The 24,731-nt window shown below is 38.9% G+C and overlaps 2 protein-coding genes across 2 annotated transcripts; one reads left to right on the top strand and one right to left on the bottom strand.

Annotated features, from left to right (window-relative positions):
- The first annotated feature begins 1,672 nt into the window (after positions 1-1,672).
- Positions 1,673-11,418, top strand: LOC128030251 (monocarboxylate transporter 7-like). Its single transcript, XM_052617717.1, has 7 exons — positions 1,673-1,817; positions 1,938-2,072; positions 3,965-4,219; positions 5,536-5,679; positions 7,091-7,219; positions 7,713-8,588; positions 9,063-11,418. Exons 3-7 carry the CDS (start codon positions 3,982-3,984, stop codon positions 9,308-9,310), a joined length of 1,635 nt encoding a protein of 544 aa, XP_052473677.1. The 5' UTR covers positions 1,673-1,817; positions 1,938-2,072; positions 3,965-3,981; the 3' UTR covers positions 9,311-11,418.
- Positions 11,419-12,209: 791 nt separating this feature from the next.
- LOC128030253 (guanine nucleotide-binding protein subunit alpha-13-like) lies at positions 12,210-20,336 on the bottom strand. The gene is made up of 2 exons (XM_052617718.1): positions 20,196-20,336; positions 12,210-15,382 (listed from the first exon to the last, which is right to left on the bottom strand). The coding sequence occupies exons 1-2, from the start codon at positions 20,319-20,321 to the stop codon at positions 14,810-14,812; spliced, it is 699 nt and encodes a 232-aa protein (XP_052473678.1). The 5' UTR covers positions 20,322-20,336; the 3' UTR covers positions 12,210-14,809.
- Positions 20,337-24,731: the final 4,395 nt, after the last annotated feature.

Here is a 24,731-nt window from a genome sequence, read left to right as displayed (position 1 = left end):
ACATAATGCCAGTATCTGATTATGCAATAAATATTTGGATATTTAACATATGAAATGTTTGGATGAAGAACAACCCAGTCTGATGGTATGTCTGAATGTTGGACAAATCAACGTAACCGGTAGTAAATTATGCTTGATTGCATGTGGTTGACACAAAAACATTAATGACACCAGTGGGCTGATATTGTTCTGCGGGTCCTTGGGGAGGCTTCTGAATGTGATGAAGGTCCAGTACTCATTGTATTCACTGTTCTGCACTCTATTAATCTGACAACTGTAGCTAAGAAACCAGACATAAGCAGTGCTGCTTTGTTTTGTGTGCTGATTGCAACACAAGCACTCTCCATCTAGTACTTATGAAAGACAATGATGCATTGTTAGGTAACAGTTAGCTGGTTACTTATCTCTGACTTTAAATGATAGGTCCTCTGTAAGGCCATCTAGAAAGATAAATGCGTAATCTGAACACTGGCGAAGAGAAAAGATTTAGAAGACCTCTGGGCTCCAAAAGATAATTTAACTTTTGTACAATTTAACTGGAAGCAAGCAGAAATTGTGAGCATTTAAAAAATAAAATAAACATTATGATATAAAATGAGAAAGACATATTTCAGATTCTCCACTATTTCCAGGACGCTAATCAAATCTACTGATTAAATTTGTGAGATTTATCAAGTGAATAATTTGTACTGATGGTCAAATTCTCTTCATATCAAAGCACTTTGGATCATTTTTCCAATCATGGTAGAGAACATAACTATCAGGTTTTATACAAATTTGTGGAGTTGGTGTGACTTCAACTTTCTATTACCTGTTTACTTAAACTGTTGAGCTGATAATATACATTGTTAATGCAAAAATATGATTAATTTAGATGCAAAACGTAAAATAAAACCACACTGTATGTGTGTACTTTTTTATCTCTCAAACTAAAACAATATTTTTTTTTTAAAAAGCACTAATGTTTCGTAAGTTATCAGTCTCTTTTATGGTTTCGCAACAGCAGTAGCCATAATAGCTTGTTTAATGCGGAAATAGTTGTGTGGGTTCGTTCATGAAACAAGAAAAAACCTTTGCATCATACCGCTACACTAGTGCGCTACAAGTTTCCTGCTGTTCTGGTGCGCGAGTGACGTCACAGCCGGCATATATATAAAAAATAACAACAAAATATCAAAAACGTAAGGGTTTTGTTTAAAGAATTTATTTGAAAGCTGTTACTAATTGTTGACCTTTCCCTCTTTATTTACAAGGTTCCATAAAACGCAGGCTGATAATTTAATCTTTATGAGCTAGCTCGCCTCGTACAGAAGTCAGAACTGGAATAAACCTGTTTTGCCCAGTAGGCTCCCATCCTGCTTCATGTGCACGCGCGCGTGCGTGTGCCTTTAGTTTAGAATAGCTAGTCACTCTCTACGGGCACGCGCAGTCCTCTTCTGATCCTCACAAACGTCTTTGTTCATAAAATTGCTATTTTATTAATAACTAGAATATTTATGAAATGCGTGTATTTCACAGAACACAGAAGTGTTGTCGCGGTTAAATAACAAATCGTCTAATTCAGTGCTGTGATATGTTGACTCTTCACACACATAAACTCCACAGGTCTTGTCAGGGGATGTTTTTTTTTCTGTGTAAACAGACAGGTGAGATTTGAGCGCATCCAGCCGGCTCACCACCGGGAAGTGAAGTGCGCGTTCCCGATCTTCACTACACCAGCAGACAGCTGTCGCGCCCGCGCTTGAATACCGGCTTCAGCCGGTATAAAATCTGCCAAGCTTCAGTGAGAGGAAGAGACAGAGAGCTGGCAGATAACAGTTAGTCTAGTTATAATATTAGTATTTATAAATTGTTAATGTAGTCAAACATAAATAGAAAGCGATATATTTGAACAGGGTCATTTCCCAACTAACAGTGATCCCTCGTGCTCTCCTCAGAAGTGACTGCGGATGCTCCAAATAGGAACGATGTTCTCCAGTTAACACATCAACTAAGAAGCCAGCTAACGTTAGCTCTAAGTTAACTTACTGGTTTTTGTTTTCTTTCAAATACCCAGTTTCTTCAACGTTTCGGTAAGTTAAAACGATTCATACTCGAGCTATATTTCATGTGTGGCGCCCGTGACTGACAAGATATAACTTTAGGCGTAAAGGTGATAGTTTTCATTTATTTAAAAAAAATGGTTAAACATTTTGTGACGGGGCATGCGAATCATGCAGAGAGGTTGAGATGCTGGACGTCACAGTCCTGCTGTACTGCGTCAAACCTTCCACGTCTTGAGAAATGTCAATACCGCTGCTATACCACTACTATATATATATATATATATATATATATATATATATATATATATATATATATATACAGTAGTGGTATATATATATATATATATATATATATATATACATACATACATACATACATACATACATACATATGTATATATAAGCAAAGTCCTTCTTTTATTTTTAATTTTTTTATCAAATGTGAATTCCTTTCCCATTCACGTGTTCTTGGTTAAATAAACATAACTTACACTACCAGAGAGAGAGAGAGATATAGAGAGAAAGAGAGAGAGAGAGAGAGAAAAAACGATTTTATATTTTTACATTAACAATGTAATCAATATTCTGTTCATTAAAACCAAGTATGAATTTAATAGTGTTTCTAAGCATTTTACATTTATTCCAAAATTATAAAGCAGATCGCGTGCATGAACACAATATTTATCGTTTGAACCAATTACAGCCAAACATAACCAGTCAGATCCAATCATATCGCGCTGTAGGCATTTCCTTCTCTCAAGTGATTTCCCCCCATTCATTCTCAATTACCCCCCCCCCCCCCAACTCACAGCACGCTTTTTAGGGGGTCTTTTAAAAGGGTTAGTTCATCCAAAAATGAAAATTAGTTTGTGTTTTACTTACCCTCAACGCATCCTAGGGTTTATATGACTTTCTTCTTTCAGACAAATCCAGTGGGAGTTATATTAAAATTGTCCTGGCTGTTCCAAGCTCTTATCATTGCAGTCAGCAGGTGTTGAACAGTCTACAAGTCATCAAATAAAACGCGCGCATTCATAATAAACATGCCTCACACTGCTCTGGGGGGTGAAAAAAGGCCTTGTGTATTGAATACATGCGTTTTTGTAAGAAAAATATCCATATTTCAAATGTAATACTAAACACTTTTCTCTCACTTCCGTTATCAGTCATACGCAGAATCCGTTCCAGCGGATGACGCAGCACATAATATGCGCACCAATCGTGCCTCTGAGATATGCTAGTCTTGTGAGTTTGTTTACATGAGCAAAGGAAGCAAAGTTTCCTTACTTTAGTAAAATACCAGCCTCCTCTTGGCTGCTGCTCTCAGCACCGTCAAAATGTCAAAAAGTCCCATCTGGAACACATCGGCCAAGCAGATAAATGCGATATATCCGATATATCGGTCGATCACTAATTGAAGTCTTTTGAAGAACATTTTTCTTTGCAAATCCTCAGTTTGTACTTCTAATTTGTGACCGGTGTTTGTTTTGTCCTCTCTCCGTGTTCGTCACAAATCATGCAACACCGACGTACTATGACATCGGCGGGAACGGCTTCCACATATGACAGATAGCAGGAGTGAGGAAAAAGTGTTTATTACGTTTGAAATATGGATGTATTTCCTAAAAAAATAGTGATTTATGCTCTTTTTTTGTGGTTTTAAGTGGTGCTTGGCTTTGGCACTCTAATTTTTCTCTAATATCCTAACAGTGGTTACCTAACAAATGTTTTATGCATTGATTTGTAGTACCTTAAAAGAAAAACAATCCAGCAGACAGAGCAGATTAAGACAGATTAAGACATGAGCTGCTTTCAAACACAGCCCGCTGTTGAGTTGACAAAAGCACAACATCAAAGCCGGTGTAAAAATGACATCATACCTAAAACTCTCTGTACTATAACTTTGCTTACATTTACAGAAACGTCAGTGTCCATCATGACAGGAATAATGTCTGCCCTGAAGGGCTTAACAAGCCCCAATGTGTACGATGAGGTGCCTGATGGAGGCTGGGGCTGGATGGTGGCTGCCGCCTTCTTCTTCGTGGAGGTTTTTACCTTTGGCATCATCAAGATTTTTGGGATCTTCCTCCAGGACCTTATGACAGACTTTAATGAAACCAACAGCAGAGTGTCTTGGGTTGTCTCCATCTGTGTCTTTGTTATGGCCTTCACAGGTAATTCAGTCTAGACATTTAAAGATACAATACAATAGTACTAGGTGTACCTCAGTGTTTACACAATACAAATAGTGTTTACACACACACACTCACAAAAAAAAATAATAATAATAAAAACTCAGTTTATGATATTGCAAAAGGATTCATGATTGTTTTCTGGTGAATGCTTTTTCAGGTTACTCCAGTTTTTGAAACCTAAATCAAATTTTCATTACTAGCTTTTGCTTTTACGATCATACAGACATCTGTACAAGCCATTGTATATTGTACTGCAACCACAACTTTTTTCACAAGCTACACCGAACACACAGCTCAATTTTAGTCCAGGCAAGTTGATGGAAAATAGGTCATTATAAGAAGACCGGGAATATCCCAAAATGCAGGGCAGGTACAAAGTGTAAAATTGAGAAACAAGCTGTGTCATCAAATCTGTCATTTCCCTGTAATTCTCTCAAGACTTTAGGGGACAGTTGACCTAAAAGTTATATTTTTGCCATTATTTTCTCACCCTCATATAGTTCCAAATGAGGATATTTTGAGAAATGTCTTTTCTGTCCATTCAGTGGAACTTAGTGGGAACCAAAACTGTTTGGTAAATAATTTTTCAATTTTATGTTCCAGAGACGAAAATACGTTTATAAATGAAATATTGGTGGGAGATGACAGAATTGTAATTTTTTGGTCAACTATCTCTTTAAATGATGCACACGCACACGTACACACAAAAGATATGAAGTTCCTGCAGAGTGAATCTGTCAAACTGATTCTGTCTTCCAAGCTCATCTCTTCATACTGGCATTTGTGCTGAGAGAAAAGCAATGCCCTGTTTAGTAAATGTGTTAAATTGTGCTGTGTAAGGACGGCTGACTGGAGACTCACTCACTTTGCCCAGTGATAAAGCAGCCCCACCATTACATGACTCAATGAATGGATTCACATTTTTTCCAGCTGAGAGGGCTTCAAAGGGTCATTCTTGTTCAAACAGAGGCACTCACTCAAATGGCTCAGATAGAAAGTGATTACCCAAAGCAAAACTTGCTAGTGATACTGTCTTCATGCCTTTGCTACAAAAATGGAACCACCATTAATAGATAGTTTAGGACAGTTTTGAAAAGGAAGTCAAGTCACATTTATATGTATAGCACTTTTTTCTGTATAGCACTCTTTTTTGACTAGTTGTCAAAGCAGCTTTACAGAGTCAAACAGGGGTGCATAGATTTACTGTGTTTGTAATTGAATTTAAACTGTGAGACTGCAAATACAACACAGCTGTTATTGTAAGTGTTTATGATTGGCACTCATCTTTCCCACAGCACCTCTTTCCATGGTGATGAGTAACCGTTTTGGCTATCAGCCTGTTGTCATGCTCGGTGGTCTGCTGATCAGCCTGGGTACAATCACAACAGCCCTCACCAACTCCATCACTGAGATGTACATTACCATGGGAATCATTGCAGGTAAATCCAGCTTGAGTGTGAGTTATAATTGTGATACTTGTTTTGTCCTGTACTATCCTATAACAAAGTATGTAAGGTAAATGACTGCTGAATTTATTCAGTACTTTAATATTGCATTGTTTTTTGTTGAAAGTGCACATTTTTCCTCAGGGTGGCATGGCATGATATTGTGAAAATTAATTAACGTTGAATTTTTATATTAAAGAAGAGACAGATTTTCCAAACATAGCCTTTGTAAAGTAACAATGTCTTTCTTGTTTAAAACTGTTAGTTAATGTTTAGAGTCTGCCTGGTTAAAGGAATATTTAGAATAAATGCTGATCTTTTGAACGTTCTATTCATCAAAGAATCCCGAAAATGCAGACAAAACTATTAAGAAGCACAGCTGTTTTAAACCTTGATAGTAATAAGAAATGTTTTTTGAGTAGCAAATCGGCATATCAGAATGACTTCTGAAGATCATGTGACACTGAAGACTGAAGAGTAATGATGCTGAAAATTCAGCTTTGAAATCTCAGGAACAAATTGCATTTTAAAATATATCAAAATAGAAGAGAGTTATTTTAATGTGTAATAATATTTCGCAATACTGCCCTTTTACAGTATTTTTGATCAAATAAATGCAGCTTTGGTAAGCATGAGACTTCTTTCAAAAACATTTAAAAGTCTTACCAAGCTCAAACTTATGACCGGTAGTGTATTTTCTGTCATAAAAATAATAGTCATTTCTGTCATGTCTCATTATGTACAGGTATGAGTATTTTTTATATAAACACACACCCCTATTTAACAGGATGAGTGTTTTCATGTGTTGACATACAGTTGCGGGATACAAACACATTTTACAAAAGTGGCATATTTCAAACTTACTTTTAAGAAAGCTGTCAACTGTATGAGACACCAATTCATTTAAATATATCTCACAATGCATATTTTAAATACCCTAATATAAGACTATATGTTTGAAGATTTTTATTTATTTATTTTTATTTATATGTTTGAAATCTTATTTAATAATTATTCACACTCAAGCCATCCAGTCCACATATGTTTACATATATATAAATGCTCTTAATTTCCTCAAATTAGAATTGACACTTAATGTGACCACGTTATTATTTTGATTTTCAGATTTCTCAAAAGATTTCACTGCTAGCTTTCCCCAAATATCAAAACACTTCCTCCCCACCCTCATTAGTTGATCCTAACCTTGCCAATCTTTGTTTCTCCTTGTCTCTTTTTTTGTCTCTTTTAAATGCAGTTTTCTTTCAGCCCTTTGTCCAGTTTGTGCTACGGAAGAGAGCGTCCTGGTTCTTGGCGTTCTTTGAGCACGGCCCCCTTAGACTGACCTGAGCCCCTTGTGTTGAAGGGACCAGTGGCTGTCATCACCCTCTTTGCTATTTATTTACAGGCCTGGGTTACTGCCTTACCTTCCTGCCTACAGTTACCATCCTGTCGCAGTACTTCAGCAAGCGCCGTTCCCTCATCACATCCATAGCCTCCACAGGAGAATGCTTCTCCCTGCTAGCACTTGCTCCAGGTATGATCGCCAGAGCTGTGCAACATACTATCCTCTGGATAGTTCACACATTTTCTCACCCTCATGTCATTCATTCTTCTGCATAACACAAAACATGATATTAAGTTCGATCTGTGTCTCTTCAAGACCATACAGGAACCCACTGTCTTTCATTGTATGAACAAAAACAGCTGAGACATTTTTAAAAATATCTTTGTTTGAGTTCCACAGACTATAGACAGTCATACAGGTTTGGAACAACATGAGGGTGAACAAATGATGATAGGTTATACATTTTTGGGTAAACTGGCCTTTTAAATGCACTGGCAGACTTGTTTTGAATCGTACATACAGTATTAGCTAAGCATGTACATAACATGATAAAAGTCCATTTGGAAGTCAAATATATTTGCAAGTCATAAAATACTTATTTCTCACAGGAAGCCTAATTTTTTTCAGACATATTGAAAACCTAGTCTTTCTGTAATTCATTTCATTTGAATTCACGTTGCAGCTATGAATGCACTGAAGGAGCATATGGGCTGGCGCAACTGCTTGATCATGATTGGAGTTATGCAGGCCTCAATTATCATCTGTGGGGCTCTGCTAAAGCCAATAGTCATTAAACCCAAACCCGCTGCCCCAGACGGTTCCACATCCCCCCTTAAAGAAGCGGAATCCAAATATGACCAGGAGAATGAACTCACCCGTACCTCTTTAGGCTCTGTGGACTCAGGGGTCCAATCCGTCACCTCTTCACAGATCAACCTGTCCGAGGGCCAGGAATCTACAGAAGAGAACTCTGCTGAGAACAAAGCACTTAAAGAAAAGGAGGAAGAAGAAAACAAGCAACCAATGCTGCCTGAGACCCCACTCAAACAGGAACGAGAAGACCCGAGCGCCTCTAGGAACAAGTTGTTGGACTTCTCTGTGCTCAGAGACGCCAGTTTCAACTGCTACGCACTGTTTGGCCTGTTCGCCTCTCTGGGCTTCTTTGCTCCGCAGCTCTACGTCATCGAGCTAAGCGTGAGCCGAGGAGTGTCACGTGACAGCGCTACCTACATGCTCTCGGCCATGGCCGTGGCTGAGATTCTAGGACGTCTGTCCATGGGTTGGGTCCTCAATCGCAGGCCCATCCGCAAAATCTACATTCTGCTGATTTGCACGGTGCTGCTCTGTCCAGTGCTGGTCATCTTCACTTTTGTCACTGAGTTCTGGGGGCTCATGTCCTGCTCCTGTTTCTATGGCTTTCTGCTGGGCACCGTGGCCTCCAGTCACATCCCAATGCTGGCTGAAGATGACGTGATCGGCATTCAGAGAATGTCATCGGCTGTTGGCGTCTATGCCTGTATCCAGAGCTTTGCAGGACTGGGAGGTCCACCTTTAGGAGGTAAAAACAGCCTCTGTAAACTAACCACTTTAGTTACGAGCCGCTCTGAACACCTTAACAAATGCATAGTAATCTGACAACTGGCTAGAACAGGTGTTTTTCAAAAGAAATTCAAGTATGATGCAAGGGTCCCATTTAGGCAGCTATATATTTCAGCTTTTAGAAATATCATCTAAATTTGGTGAATGTACCTGGTGCAGCTTGGTAGAGCTTGTTTTTGATCTGTTTTCATGTTCTGTGCATGTGTTTCAGTTAAAAAATATATATCAAGTTAAATACATTTCATTATTATTAAGTCCATATTAACTTAGATACCACTCAATCTTTTTCGTTTTTGATCATATGTTTCACCCCAATTTGAAACAGACTTGAAACCATTCATACTTCCTCCAGTAAATGAAGAGAATCTAGTTATGAACCTATACATTTGCCTCCCCCACACATTTATAAATGTCATCTTGTGTTTTGTTTCAGGTTTTCTGGTAGACATGACGGACAATTACGGATCGGCCTTTTACTCCTGCGCGGCTGGGATGGGAGTCGGTGCTCTGTTTCTTGGGCTGGTGCGTCCAGCCAAATCCGGCCTTTGCCTTTGGAGGAGGAGAAATGACCAGCAAACAACAGACAGAGATTCCAGCTCACAGGGTAGTGATTATGACTTTGTAGAAATGGACATGGAGATTGACAACGGTCCTGCAAAGAGTAAACCTTGGCCAGTATGAAAACCGCCTCACCTCAAGAGTAAACACTCTTATCCTCCACTTGAATGATCATCCCAAAGGCTAACATACACAAACCATGTTCCAACAGGGTAAAATAGTCTTTAAGGCAATTACAGAATTTTTTTTCATTGCACTTTTGCTGACCATCCAATCAAAATCCCCAAAACATGTTTACATTCCTTGTGTCATTATTTATTGAAAGGAAACAAGAGTTTTGAGGTTCTTTCCCAGTCATAATGTGCACTACGTACTAGTCTCCTCCACAGACAGACACATTTTTAGAGAGGACAAGAATTAATCCTATTAGGCATTCAATTCTATACCTCTCATTTACCAAAGTGTTAATTATTTCATAATTATGTTGTTCACAAACCATCACACCACTATTAGTTCTGGCTTTAACGTCTAAAAAAATGCAACCTCGGGTTGTTTTGCTGCTTCGAGTGAGGCCATGATGCGTATGTATATCGCATTAGGTTGCATAAGCCTCATTCAGAGATGAAGGTGAGACAGGTACAGAGCTGTCTAGAGTTTCAGGGTTATACGTCATTCGCTTGCCTACAGATAACGGGTCTGTGTTCAATGGTTAACTAGTAGTGCTATTGTAAATGGAAAGACGGCAACATCTCAGCTCAGATGTTAATGTAGCTCTGATGATAGCGCAGGGTTTGGACCACTTGGTCTTCCATCAAGAGTAACCAATCATCAGTCAGAACATGTTGAATGAGGGATGAGTAACACTGACCAGATGTCAAAGGCTTCTGTCCTCTCAATTTCTGCTCTGAGATGTAGGCTGCCTAGAAACACATTCAAGACTTTCTTATGAAAAAAATGGCTATAGAATTTTATCGCTGTAATTTGGAGTGCACCAGCTGTGCCTTGTCAAAGAATTCTGTGGAATTACGCAGAGCTTGTGACTTCAGACAGGAAGCTAAAAGGAGCCATTCACATAGCACCAGACGTCCTGTCTATTGCACGTTTATGTAAAAACAGCAGCACTGTAGAATGCAAAAAAATATATACACAAAATTGCGAGATTTGGCATAGACAAATTGAAATTAATGCAGAAACCACGAGTCTTGAAACAAGTAAAAAGCTGAAATTCTGTTGAATTGTCTCCAAACGCATAAAACTTCTTTAAAAACAACTGTATGTCAGTTTTTTTAAACCTTGAAATACCAGCTTCAAGATCATTCTGATGGTACACTAACTTCTAAGGCGGTGAATGACTTGTTTCGTTCCCACTCGTCTGTTCTGGGAGTCTTCGAAATTCTGCAAAAAGGGTGGATTGCATTATGGCTGCAACAAATGCAGGTGTACAGCTATCCACTGCTATTACAGACTGATATATTTCCACTGACTTAACTGCAGGGAGCCTCCAAAGCCGCAGTCAGGGCGTCGGACTGGGGGTAAAACCAGTACTGATTACCAGGGCCCCAAAGGAAGAGGGGGCCCTTGAAAAGTCTAGAATATATATTTTTTTTCATTTGGGGGCCCATCAGGACTGCCTATGCCCGGGATCTTGTGCAGCGCCCCTGGTCGCAGTAATATACAAAACTATATACAGTCGCTTTAACTTTGTTTTTTTATTAATGTGCGGCAATGGTAAAAGTGGTCCGTAAAAAGTAGCGCAATAAAACGTGTTCTGTGAGAACCGGCCTTGAAAACATAATACACTGAATGAGCAACTTGACTGTAGTATTTTTTTTTTTAATGTGTAATTCACTACATGAATGACAGAATGGATAATTTGATGGAGAGAAATTACAGTTATGAGCACTGTATAAAATGAAAAAAGAATGAAATGTATTCCAGCACCATGTACTGCACAGAAGAGTCTGTAGGTAAATCCCATTGAAGCACTTACCTAATGACTTGAAATCTTATGTACCTCTTATTGTTCTGTAAACTTTTAATTCGTCATGCATGTATTTGAATACTGTTTATTTAGGTTTGTACTTTTGATGAGAAGACACATTTTGTGCATCTTTTCTTTCATTTGTATTTTTTTTTTAATGTAATGCTTCCTGCCAGTGAGATCCTGCACTTCTGAATTTTGCAATGCCAGAACATGTTCAATGTAGAATAAAAGCAATGATTTTTTATAACCGAGTCACAGATATTTATTTGATACTTCACAGACTGATCTTCACTGGGGAACAACACATAAGTCAATCCTATTGTAGTGTTTAAAAGAAGCAGTCACAAGACCATTTACAAAATGCTGAGTCATGTTGCGGTTGCATCAGTCAGTCACCCTCTCAGAAGATAAGCACAGCACATGCAACTGCAGTAACAGTAAGCTCACCCTGTGAAGTTATTTGGAATGCCTTGCCTTGTTTAAACCAACACTGAAAATCCATTAGTGTGCACATTGATGTTTTGCTGAATCATGATGACATAAATAGTAATTATATCAATTTCTCACACTTTTCCTTAAAGAACATTTTAGATTTAATATAAATCAAGCTTAATTTAATTAAATCAAGCTTAACTTAATGAAATATATATTTTAAGAACAGTATATTTGAATGATTTGTCATCTAAATTATTGAGCAGATTCTTGGTTGACAAAATGCATGAGATACAAGGAAAACAACCAGTTTTTTTTTTCACCGTTATTTTTAAACCCCATGAAGTTAAAAGAATTTTTTTAAAAAAAGATTATTTAATCACTTTAAAAAATGTTATATTTTAGTTTTCATGTAAATGAGAAAAAGTAAAGCTCACTGAAACCCTGGATAAATTTGGCGCAACACTACAGCTTAGTGTTCACAATGTGCAATTGCGCTTTCGCTGACTTATTCTTTATGATTTTTTTTATTTTTGTAGAAATTAAAGCAAGATGCAGAATTGCTTATATATATATAATATGAATAAAAAAAAATCTAAATAACAGTTTTTGTAAAATGATTTTATTGGGTCAATGATGAAGAATGAAGAAGCATGTGTTAGACTGTACAATGAAAGCAGGTCTATATTCTTTCCTGAACACAGGAGTCTTGAAGTCTTAAGTATGAATTATACTGATATGAGGACTCAAAAGCATCCACATTAAACCAAAAAACAAAAAAAGGACCAGAAATGTCTGAGGCATCAATCTGGAGGCACTAGGAATTATTTATAAGTGGCAGGCATAATTCTTACATAATTATCATCAATCAAATTTGATTATCAGGGCAAAACCAAAAACACAAATCAGCCATCTCTGATCAGAATCAAGTTTTGGATAAAAATACAGTGAGAAAGACTTGTTTGTTTGAACACCATCCCCAATCATTCTTGCAAGGATAGTGAAAATAAAAAAACATGAATGGCTAATGAAGGACAACATAGAACTGCCTCAAAATGATGTTTCTTTCTCACACGCGTCTCAGCAGTGTACAGAGGAGGAACACAGCTCAAGTAGTGTATCTATCTGCAGCATTGCCCTTCCTTTAAACACGTCAACCGTTAGGAGCACTCTAAAGACGACAAACCTGTGCTCTCCAATGGAGGCACTGAGGCAGTGTGCATGTTGTGTGTGACGGCAGCTGCTCCGGTCACACCGACAGATGTGTCACGGCTACACCACACAGCGACATCTTTTGCACAAGCACTTGGGTTTGCCCTCAGGGCTCCCAGATGAAGGATGGCGTGGACTTGTAAAGGTCCTCAGGGATTCCTTTGGGTTTTGGCAAGTACGTAACACTTGCTTTATTAAGGTCTCTAAGCTCAAAGGCAGATAATACAACGTTTTAAGACTCGGCATGCTAGAACTAGGCAGCAAATACTAGAGGTTGATACTCCGTTTTTCAGCACCCTCAAAAGATGCCGAAAATCACTCAAATAATCTTGTGCTTGGAACGGTTCGAGTTCGTACAGTGAAATATTAAAATGGATACTATTCATTAATATTGTATACTAATATGAGAAGCTCAGCAATGCCCGGTTGCCTGGGACTGGGGGGCAGTGAATGGCACTAGAAGACACAGGACACTGTCAGTGGATAGTGAAGACGCAATACTTGCTTTTCACAAGCCTCCTGGGACTTCAGCCAGGGGCGTAAGGCAGAATTCGACCCCAGACAAAGAGTCCTCTACCGCCAAGCCTAGCTGCAGCTATCTGAATGCATACACAGGCACCATTCAGCCGAGACGCAGCAGAGTCAAAAGAGTTACGAGAGCAGCCCTGAATGGGGCCAAACACAGGCAGGGAGTCAGTATCTCTGGATTTATGGGTGCACAGTGGCAAAAAAAACTGTAGGTTACATATCTGTTAGAAAAGAGTGAGGGATAGACTATTTACATAAAATACTTACTACAACAGTATTCAGGACGGACATGGCACTATACAAACTAGCTATACACAACTGTTGATGGAACGAGGTTCACATAATAAGATCTATCCCTTTTGAAGAAGTTTGTTCTAATTATTGGTACCTTAAACACGTGGCACTTGTGACTACAGACGCGTTTGTTAGCGGGGTCTGACCGAGAAGCCAGTTTAGATTTGGTTGTGGACCGAGAAACAAAAACTCAACAGAAAGCAAATAAATTAACAAGAGACCGTTTTTGGTTCCCTGATGGATGAAGAAGCTCTTCCAGACTTTAGCTAGGGCAGAGCGGAGGATGTCGTCTGCAGGCCAGCAAGGAAATGTGATTTCCTGCTCCTGATGGAGAGCTACAATTAGTGGATGTTCCTGAAGGCGAACAACTACGCTTAAGTGGTCTACATTCAGCCCTGAGTTTATGCTGCATGATCACTGCATCTATCAGCTCGCCTAGCGTGGCTAACCACAGTATAAGTTCAGTTTATCAAGTGGCATGAATTGAGAGCGTTATCCATCAGCAGAGAAAGAAAAAAAAAGAAAAAAAAAAAGTGTGTAAACTTTTGAAACATAACTTAAAAAGTTTATCGGTAAATATATTCATAGATCTATTTATATATATATATATATATATATATATATATATATATATATATATATATATAAAAAACAACTGGATTCTAAAATTGTACAATTGATTAGACAACTACACATTAAAAACACCAATCAAAATAAGGGGGGAAATTAAGGCCAGGCAGGTCTCGACGGAGAGGCTCAGAACAGTTCCTGTTAAAAGGTTAAAACAGCATTTGCATCTCATCTTGCTATTTGGTCAGTAATAAAAGGCTCAAAGGTAACAGATCAAAGAACAGTGCTAGGATCTCATCCTGCTTTTCTCCCCTTTTCGAGGGAGGAGTGCATTGCTTTTGGCACCTTCGGTGAGAGGGTGATGCTCAGTGACACGTACAGCTTCTCTTGGCAGGACGAGTGTGAGTGGCCAGACCCACTCTCTTCTCTACCCGCCGCCCCGTGCTCCTGACAGACCGCTAGGCTAGGCCGCCTTCTTCGCATAAAAGCACGTCAGAGCTATTCAGAAAGGTTACGGTGTGGAGTACAAACATTGGAGTCAGTTTCTTCTGAGCAGAAGAGGGTTATTTCGGAGAGATCTGAGGGTTACGGCTGGACCAGCATCACTGCAGCATGAGCTGTTTGAGGTTGTCGTGCAAGATGGTGTCCTTGACGTCGCGAAAGACCAGGCGAATGTTCTCCGTGTTAATGGCGGTGGTGAAGTGGTGGTAGAGGGGCTTCTGCTGCTGGTCTCGGCGCTTGTTCCGGAAACAATCCACCAGGAACTTCTGCACGTCCTCCAGGTTGTGCGGCTCCCCTGTGTACTCGGGGAAGTAGTCCTTGATGGCCACCGTTTTGACCTTCTCCGCCAGCAAGTCTGTCTTGTTGAGGAAGAGGATGATGGAAACGTTGTTGAATACGCGGTTGTTGACGATGGTCTCGAAGATGTTGAGCGACTCCATGAGGCGGTTGGTCAGCCGGTCCTCCATCAGCACCTGGTCGAACTCGCTGGACGAGACGAGGAAGAGGATGGAGGTGACGCTGTCGAAGCACTCGAACCACCTGCGGCGCTCCGACCGCTGGCCGCCCACGTCCACCATCTTGAAGGGCACGTTCTTGATCTCAAAGTCGTACTCGTGAATGCCCTTGGTGGGCTTACGTGCCAGCAGGATGTCTTGCTGTGTTGGTAGATAGTCCTGTGGAGAGAGAGAGAGTGTGTGTCAGTGAATCAGTGGTAAAGACTGGAATGAGATTTGCATGTGGTGGTTAATATGATATTAAATGAAATCACCTGCCAGTAGTTTGCATACCACATAACAGTAGGACTACACACAGCATTTAAAATCTAGGCACCATACACTTATGCTACACTATCATTAGTACACCTTGTTGATGGTTACAGAAAAAAAAACTAGGAATTGACTGGGAGTTTCTTTGAAATTGGCCAAATCTGCCTGAAATCCAAACATGTTTTCAGCAGTCAACGTGCTTCTTTAATTATTTTAATAATTATTTATTATTATTTTAATTAATTTAGGTACTGACCACTTTAATACCAAGTTTACATTTACCCTTTGTAGTTTCCCTAAGGATATTCTCGGCATACACATGGTTTCTTAACAATTCTGTAGCGATGTTCAATTCTTAAACCGCTTTTTAGCATTATACAAAACTTTAAGAGAAATTATGGGAAATTTTTTATTTCATTAAATGTGTGGGAGCAGATCTGAAAAATGAATACATACAGACACACACACACACACACACACACACACAAACAAAACTTTTCACATTATTATGTAAATACAGATACAGCAGGGTAAAAAAAGTCAGACAACAGTTTTTTTCCCCATTCAAACCTAGAAATTTATTAATTTATTAAGTAGTTTATCCATATAAAGGGTATGACAAAACGAATGAAAGATACTTGTTCTGACCAAAATAATGCTTATTTTTTAAATTATAAAACTACTATCATGTAATTTAATTTTACATAAAAAAAAAGAAGGAATGTGATCTCAAGATTTTGGACTCCATTGATTTCATGGTTTTCCCAAGAGGGAAAAAAGGGGTAAAACTCTGATAATAAATCAGTAGAACCTAAAACTCAAATTGTAGGGACAAGAAAAAAAGAAAAGAAAAACACAACAACTACAAAATCCAAACTGTGGGGACAGGACAATAGGGAGAGAAAACAAGAAGCTCATGGCTCATTCTCCACATTACTGGCATACCAGAGCTGGAGGATGGGGGGGGGGGGGGTGGCATTAGCAAAAAGGTGCATCTGGATCGAAGCACTGGCCAATAAAGGGTCTGAGGGCAAATGCACTCAAAAACACATTAGAAGAAACTCTACACTACAGCAAATGCAAGCTATATCAAGTCGATAAGAGTACAGTGCTCCGTGATAATAGAACACCTGAGACAGATTTCTGAAATTCCAGACAGGATGACGTCAAAGACACCCGTCTTGAATGACCAAGCCATTTGTGAAGGATCCAGAGCCAACAGTCCATCCTCCTCACACACACTGATGTAACCGCTACTCGTGTCTGAAGGAGTATTATTTGTGTTATTTTTAAATATTTTACACTAAATAATAATCTTGAATAACTATTGCTTAAGTTTTAAATGTCAACTCAACTTTCATCAGCTTACGGTTTCATTGACTTCCCTTTGTTAGAAACTGTCAACATGTTTTTTGGTTTGTTTTTACAAACTGCAGTGTGGGTGAAAATTATTTCCTGTAGTAATCATCAGCTAGCTTCAAACGCTTTCAACAGAGCTGGAGTATTTAACATATCTTTAAGAGGATATCTTTATAAGTATTTCTAGTTATATATACGTCTAGTCGTATAGAGCTTAATTCAGTTCTATAGCCAAACATACACATCTCTCTTTGACACGTGCTCTGCATTGCCTGTATTTTGTCACATGTCAGAGGTAAACATTCTTCCTCATCTCCTCCTAAATATTAAGCAGTCTGGGCTGCTGAGGTCTGTGTGACACCCACACTACATCCATCCAAGAAGGATGAACTTAAACTGTAACAAACACATACTTTCCAACAGAGTCAAGTGGCCATTTCCCTCTCTGAGCACACTTGGAAGCATGCACTATTTCCTCTTCCTGTTTGTTGATAGCGTGAGCGCAGAAGTGGGTTCACATTACTGTGACGTGGCTGAGTGAAGAGTAGCCGTTTGGCTCAAAGAAAAAAAAAGAAACAAAAAAAAAAAAGAGGCCAGTCTGAGGCGTGCCGCCAGAGCAGAGTGCATTCAACCCTGCTTCCTCTTTCTCAGAACATAAAGTCAAAGCGACAGACACAGGAACTGAGACCGTGCGACAGAGTGACGTCAAGGAGCGTAATACAGAAAGTGAGATATGTGGGGAAACAAAAGTACTGTCCTTTCGATCTCTCTTCCCGATGCAGCATCAGTGATTTGAACAGAATGACTAAGCGTGCCTGTTTTCATAGGATGTGAATTTAAAACAGGTTATCTGATTCTTCGTCCTAAAGCAGAGCTGCCTGGAGTCGATGCCGAGATACTAATCATCACATTTACTGCAGTCAGCAGCATCTAGAAAGAGCACAAAACCGCAAACATCCGTTTAGTGCTGAGAGAGTACATGAGCAGCAGGCAGCAAGTCACATGACGCACAAGGAACTGCACTGGTGCCTCGTGCATCAGCCAGACGATGATGCTGTGACAGCCGCACAGGTGCAAGTCTCAAATGATCTGCTAAAAACTCATCCGTCAACACACTCCAAATATATAAGGCAAAGGAAGTGGGAACAAATATGGACCATAAATATAGGAATCTTAATATTCTCAAAAAGTGTTGAAACTTTAAATAGCAAAAACAACAACTTATTGACGTTATTGGCAATTCTGACTCAATTCAGTACCTGGGTGCTGTCATCATGGTTTAGATGTGGAAAGAAGTGATGTGGGCCCATGACAAAATTACCGTAATAACTGTGCTGTCAGGTTTTTGTTTTTTTGAGTCATTCTGATGGCTGGTCTATAAATTATTTTTCTTTTCTATTTTTGTACTCTCTGGTATGACTACTGAAATGGGATCCAGACAAGTTATAACTGATGGTCAGTGTTGCTTGTTGAGAAAACATACGGCTTTAATTATCATTACTCAGCGTGAGCACCTGGATCATCCGAATGAGTAAGAAAACCCTCATGAGAAGATGAGGAAGTGACATACGGTCATTTTTAATCACACAGCCTCATGACACGCAGAGTCTTCCAGACTGATTCTTTCAAATATCTTACACATTAACACTGGTGAAACGTTATGGGAAAAGGCGCTATAGAAACTTTTATGGGAAAGGGTTGACACACGTGACCTTTGATGTGAGCAGAGCTCGTTTCACTTCTCTCTTTCTGTGCTGGCTGGTGAATGGGCAACCCTGTCATGACCCAGAGCATTGCGAGGGAACAAACAGACAGGCATTCATAAGTCTCACATTATCTTCAGCGTTTGCCATTCAGTATTTTCTTCATCCTCTGTGGAAATTAATCAGTGGAAAATATAAAGTGATTTATCTCATACTGCTCTGATAAAAGAATTCTTCAGCAATGCTAGCTGCTTCAGTACTGTACTTACTAATCTGTCTGTATGAAATGGATCTCCTGAAAGCACGTAAAGACTCAAGATATTTATTTGAAAGAGCTATTTACTATGCATTGGGGACACTCCATCATGAGGTACTTTAAAGGAGTAGTTCACCAAAAAATATAAATTTATAACAAAATATTTAGAGAAATGTCTTAGAAATGCTTTTTCTATTTGTCTGTTTGTCCACGAACAACCTAAAACGTACACTGGATTGCTGTTGTTTTTATTTTTAAATATTTGTATTCTCTTTTTATAAAATATCCACAGAAGACCCTCACAGGTTTGGAATAGGGCTGCGCTATATGTGCAAAAAATATTATTATTATTATACTGATAATTTCCAAATCTTTATTTCAAGTTTGAAGGCAGATTTTTGCCCCAAAGTGAAAGTTGTAGAAACCAGACCATTTATTGTGGTTTTAAACTACTCTTTATGGTCAGAACATGACAAACACTTCACATTTTTGAATTCTTGACACCTTCCCAGTTATTTTTCCTTAAAATAAATATCTTCATAGAAAAAAATATATATTTTTCTCAGTATCTGCATGTTCTAATGAGTGATACCGTTTCAGAACATGAAACAAGTTTGGGTTGCCTTACTTTGATGACGTATCTTCAGCACAGTTTGCAGGTTAAATCTCCTAGTCATTTGTGTTCTTGACTGAATTCAAGCACTTCACACTGGATCTCACAGCACAGCGTGACCAAGACTGATCAGCGAGTAAACGCATGTGCTCTAGTAAGCTCGTGCTGCGCTGCCATTTAGACTTTAATCCGAGTGGATAAATGCTTCATGTGGCATGATTCACTAGTGCTCTTTCATTCTGCTTTGGGCGCATAAACATTATATTGAACACTTATCAAACTCTTATTGTTTTATACTGAGATCACGATAATTATGGTTATTGTTTTATTTACCCAGTCTTAGTTTGGAATGATGAGTAAGTGATGACAGAATGTTCATATTTGTGTGTACTATTCTTTTAAGTCATAGGCAAAAGGACAGCATGTTTACGAAACTTCTATTCCAAAATTACTAGCAGACAGCAAGACAAATGAGATTTGTCATGGAGGTCAATATCTATCTCATCAGTTTCCAGGCCTACATGGAATGTGTACCCCGCAAATTTCCAAAGAATTGAAACGCTGCCATTTACAAAGAAGAAACCATCTTTGTTTATTACACAATTCAACTAATTTGTTAGTGCAAAAATAAATTGTAAAAAAAAAGTGTGGGGACCAAAATGTACAGTTAAAAGCATCCTAAAGCACATTAAATTACTGATATTAAGCATAAATATTATATCTAGAAAGAAGATGTGAGGTGAGAAACCTCAGTGTAGACAGAATGATGAGAGAGAGCCACATGCTTACCGGTGCTCCGAGTTTGTCCAAATTATCCAAGAAATATTTCACCGATTCACCCTGTGAGGACGACAAAGAGCAGAGATAATCAGTCAAAGTGAAGATGAAAACAGCAGAGCACAAACTATACATCATACTTATGTGTTTGTATTTGAACTCATACACACCACCATGTGTGTATGTTATTTGAGTGACATAAGCACTCAACGTAATGAGGGCCTCATTCAACATGAGAACACATGGACGTGACTCATGAAAAACCCTCTCACAGGATGTCAGTAATTACAAGCATATTGTATTTTGAAAGCAAATGTTACTGGCATCTTTTGTTTACCCATGTAGGGGAAATTCTGTAGTGTTATTGATTATCTGCATCAGCTTTTTGTGGTGACGATACTAGTGCTGTACTAGCACCACAATCCCGCTTCAGACATGAATGTGTGACAGCAGGTCACCAATAAACACACAAGGGCACTAGAAAACGGACTAACAGGGATGAGGAAGAACACAGCAAGGCGTGCTCTGGTTTGGAAAATGAAAATCTTGAGTAACAGGAACAAACTGCCCAGGAAACAGCAACAGGCCTTGAGTTAATGTTCCATGACGCTCAGATGTTTAATAGACTAATTAGCCTCTTGCAATCTCAACAGTCTGGCGTGCTGACATGACAGCAGAAAGGAGTTCTGATCTGCTTCCTTTACGATGCTCATCTTTCTCAGTGCATGACGGAACTGTAGAGTAAAGCTGTGTGGAAACAGTCAAAAAAAATGTCTTCCTCATTTCCTACATAAAACACCCTTTCAAAATATTATTTGCATCTTGGGGATAACTGAGGTCTACAAGAGGTACATGTGGGTCTTTTGAGGTGGTTTTCAGAAAAAGGGGATTTAGTCACAAGAACACCCCAGTACCCCTCCCCCAGCTGAGCACGAAACCACACAGTGCTGTTCATCTTCAATGAAGGGTGTGGGAACATAAGAACAACACGGTCACTGCAAACCAGGATATCAGTCTCTGAGCAACGCTGAAAAGGAAGTCCTGTTAACTCCGAAACATCTGAAGCCAATCCTGAAGTGAACATCTGTTTTTGTGAATACAAATACTAATATAATATAATACACACACAAATAATATTTTGCAGAACAGAAGTTGTTCTTTTTTTATCATCTGAATATCACAACACACGCTCACGGAGAGGCCATGACCCCAAGTACATTTGTAGAGTGCATTTGCCACCATTTCAGTTTCACTTTAAATACATTTGTTTAGACTTGGTAATTATAATAAATTTGATTTACAAAGCCACTGTTATTTATATTTACTTAATAATTGTATACCTCTTCTGTCCTTCATACTGTTAAAAGACTTGTTGTAGAGTGAGGGAAACTAAAACACATTTATTGTTTTGTGATTTATACATTAAAATAACAGTGAAAGTGAGGGTCAGTGAAATATCTCCTTCCCCCAGGCCTCAGATTTACAGGAGTGCACAAGAGTCATTGTTTTAAAACACAGCTCAACATTCCTTCATGGATCATGCAATCTTTCTCTCTACCAAGCTCTCTACACACAAAAATGACACCTACACACACTAGTTGAAATAGAAACAGAACTCTTTAATGATTTCCTATCCTACATACTCCTATCTATGGGGTGGGCAGAGCACAGAAATAAGTGTTTAGGACCACAGGAGAGAGCGTACTTGGGTGGATGTCACCTATCAAAATCTCTCTTCTGGTAACTTCAATCTGCAGAGATCATGGATCCTGTGGGGAACGCGGTTGAGATGAACAGCGCTGAAGATAGTTTTATTTTATAATGCAGCATGACTGTCTGAATTGAACAGGGAGTCTCACAAGTATTTCCTGAATCAGATTAAGCCTTCAGTAAATGGAGTTAAAATTAACCTCACTGACTCGCACAGACTATTAGCAAACATTGTAATGATTCACCAAACTGAATGTGACGGTTATAAACCATGTGCTGGCTTTTTAGTGCAAAACAGACTTTAAAAAGAAAAACAAAAGAAGCCAGATCAGGGGTAGTGAGAGCAGAACAACAGGGAATAAAGCAGTGGATTAGGATTATACAATGCCTAGAAATAAGAGGAGGGGTGAAGTGAGGAGAAGCCAGAGGCGAAAGGATCTTGGCTGCAGGAAACACGTTTTGTTTCTTTGCATGTCAGACGCATTCTACAACACCCAGAGGCTGGAGGGGCAGAGTTGTGAAAGCAGGAAGCCTGATAATGTTTTGCACTCGACACACGTGTTTTGTGGATTACAGGGCACAAAAGTGTTTTGTTGCCTTCACTCACACAGACTGCATGCAAATCACCAGAGCCTGTGGCAGAGCGAGGGGAAGAGGCTGTCTACTTAACGGTAGAACCGTATATATAAGCCTCAACAGTAACAGACAAAATTTGCCTTTGACCAGATCAAATGGAGAATCCTGAGATTGGTGAGGAGCAGATCTACCCTGTTATCAGCTCCATAGATCTGGAGCGCAGTATAGTGGCTCAGTGTCATGTTGTTTCTTGTTCTGAACAGCATGAATCCACTATTCTGCTAAAGTCCCAACTTGCCCATGCTGAGAGGATCACTATAAATGGGCAAAGACCATCTTTATTCCTCAGAAAAAAAAAAGAAAACTGTTTGTGCATGACACCAGTGATGGCTAAAATAAACTGCATTATAACTTGTATAATAACAAAGGGATATATCATGGTCATAAAGCTGCCCTGGGCTGTCTTGGTCATGTCATTTTGGCTGACAATTCATGTTGGAATCATACAATAACTAAAAAGTGAAGAGAATCAATTTGCATTTGCAATGCGTGTTAAATTTTTAGCATCTGTGGCACAAAGTACTTCAGCATTAGAAGAAGAGACATAATGTTGCATGCATGATTGTGATCATGTGATGTATTAGTGCAACAGCCTTCTCACCAATTTTACACAGTAATGTTGGAAAACAAGTGAATCAGTCTGTATCTGAAATCTCTCATTCTCAGTAATTTCTACAAATCATAATAGTACGAGTTGGTCACTGGGTGTAAAGTGCTTTGGTGAAATCAACGTTTAAAATGGGGAAGTAATGCACTAGGAACTGAGAGCATTTAGAGAAGTCTGAAGTTGCCAAGATGGCACTTGCCTATGTCAGGCCTTAATGAGGAATTATTTGAGAATTAACTGGGGAAAATCTAAAATTACCAAACCAAATTGATAAAATAGCTTAAAAAAAACAGGAACCTGTTACTTCGATTTGATAAGCAAATTCCTTAAACATCTCACAGCAGCCAGGCCTGAACACAACAGTGATGTGGTTTACACATCTCCTGGATACACACACACACAATCTTGGCAAGCCAATGTGTGAAAACTTTCAGTTTGGATTCTAAAGTCTCTAAAAGTTTTTTTTTTTTTTTTGGTCCACCACAAGACTTCTGTCAACTGCCAAAAAACCCATATATCATTTGTGGTGAGTGTTACACTAAAGTACCATTAGAGATGTTCCGATACCCTTTTTCTCTTCCCGATACCGATTCCGATACCTGGGCTCAGGGTATCGGCCGATACCGAGTACTGATCCGATACCTGGGTGTGTATCTGTATATACAGCTGTATATACTACTAGCCCTGTGTAAATTGCTAGAATTCTTTTTATGGTGTGCTTCAGACAGATCCCTCAATAAAACATGAACAAATACATGGTGAACTACTGTATTTATTACAGTATTTTTATTATCTAACATGAATTTGACAGTATTATTTATTTTCATATGCAAAAAAGAACTTCAAATGCAGCCAAAAATCTAACACCGCAAACTAAAAAAGGTATTTAAGTTTTACAATATAACTGTATAAAAAAACTGCAACAAATAAGTCTAGGAATATAAAAAAAGATCTATTAATCAGATAATCTCTTTACAACAAAACAAGTAAAAAACAAGCAACCATCTAGGCATAATTATTATTATTATAGAGACGTATTATTATTACTGTAGGCTACAACAGTAGCTTTATATATTGTCAATTTACTCATGTAAACCAAACATTTATTTTAATGGGCTGCCATGAAGATCTTTGAGTGTCTGTGTTTATGATATGACAGTATTCTCAAATGAAACGGTAAATTCTCATGAAGTGACGGTTTATGCGTTCGTGTCCTCACACAGCAGAGACTACAAAACAGCGAGCTATCGCGCATCTGTGCCAGTCACCCACAGAGATGTAGATTTTGCGGGAGTAATATTTAAATAGTATTTTGCAGTTTAATATTCACAGACACTAGTATATATTCGGCTACTGTCTGGAGCCCTGCGCTTTGACTTACACGGAAGCGACTGAACGCAGTTGCCGGTACTGAATATACTCGAGAGTCTGTAACTACCGGTACTACAGAGACATACTGCTAACCACTGATCTATAATATAGAAGCGGCTTCACTGTCTTTTGGCAGTTTAGAATGTGATGAGTGATCCAGTCATATATAGATCAGGGCTGCTAACGCGTTTTCATTTCTTCTTCGCTGCTCTAAACAGGGGTTG

Source organism: Carassius gibelio, chromosome A16 (genome assembly GCF_023724105.1).
Source record: "Carassius gibelio isolate Cgi1373 ecotype wild population from Czech Republic chromosome A16, carGib1.2-hapl.c, whole genome shotgun sequence".
Taxonomy (NCBI): Eukaryota; Metazoa; Chordata; class Actinopteri; order Cypriniformes; family Cyprinidae; genus Carassius; species Carassius gibelio.
The sequence above is the reverse complement of the archived record's forward strand: the minus strand, read 5'-3'. Positions and strand labels throughout refer to the sequence as shown.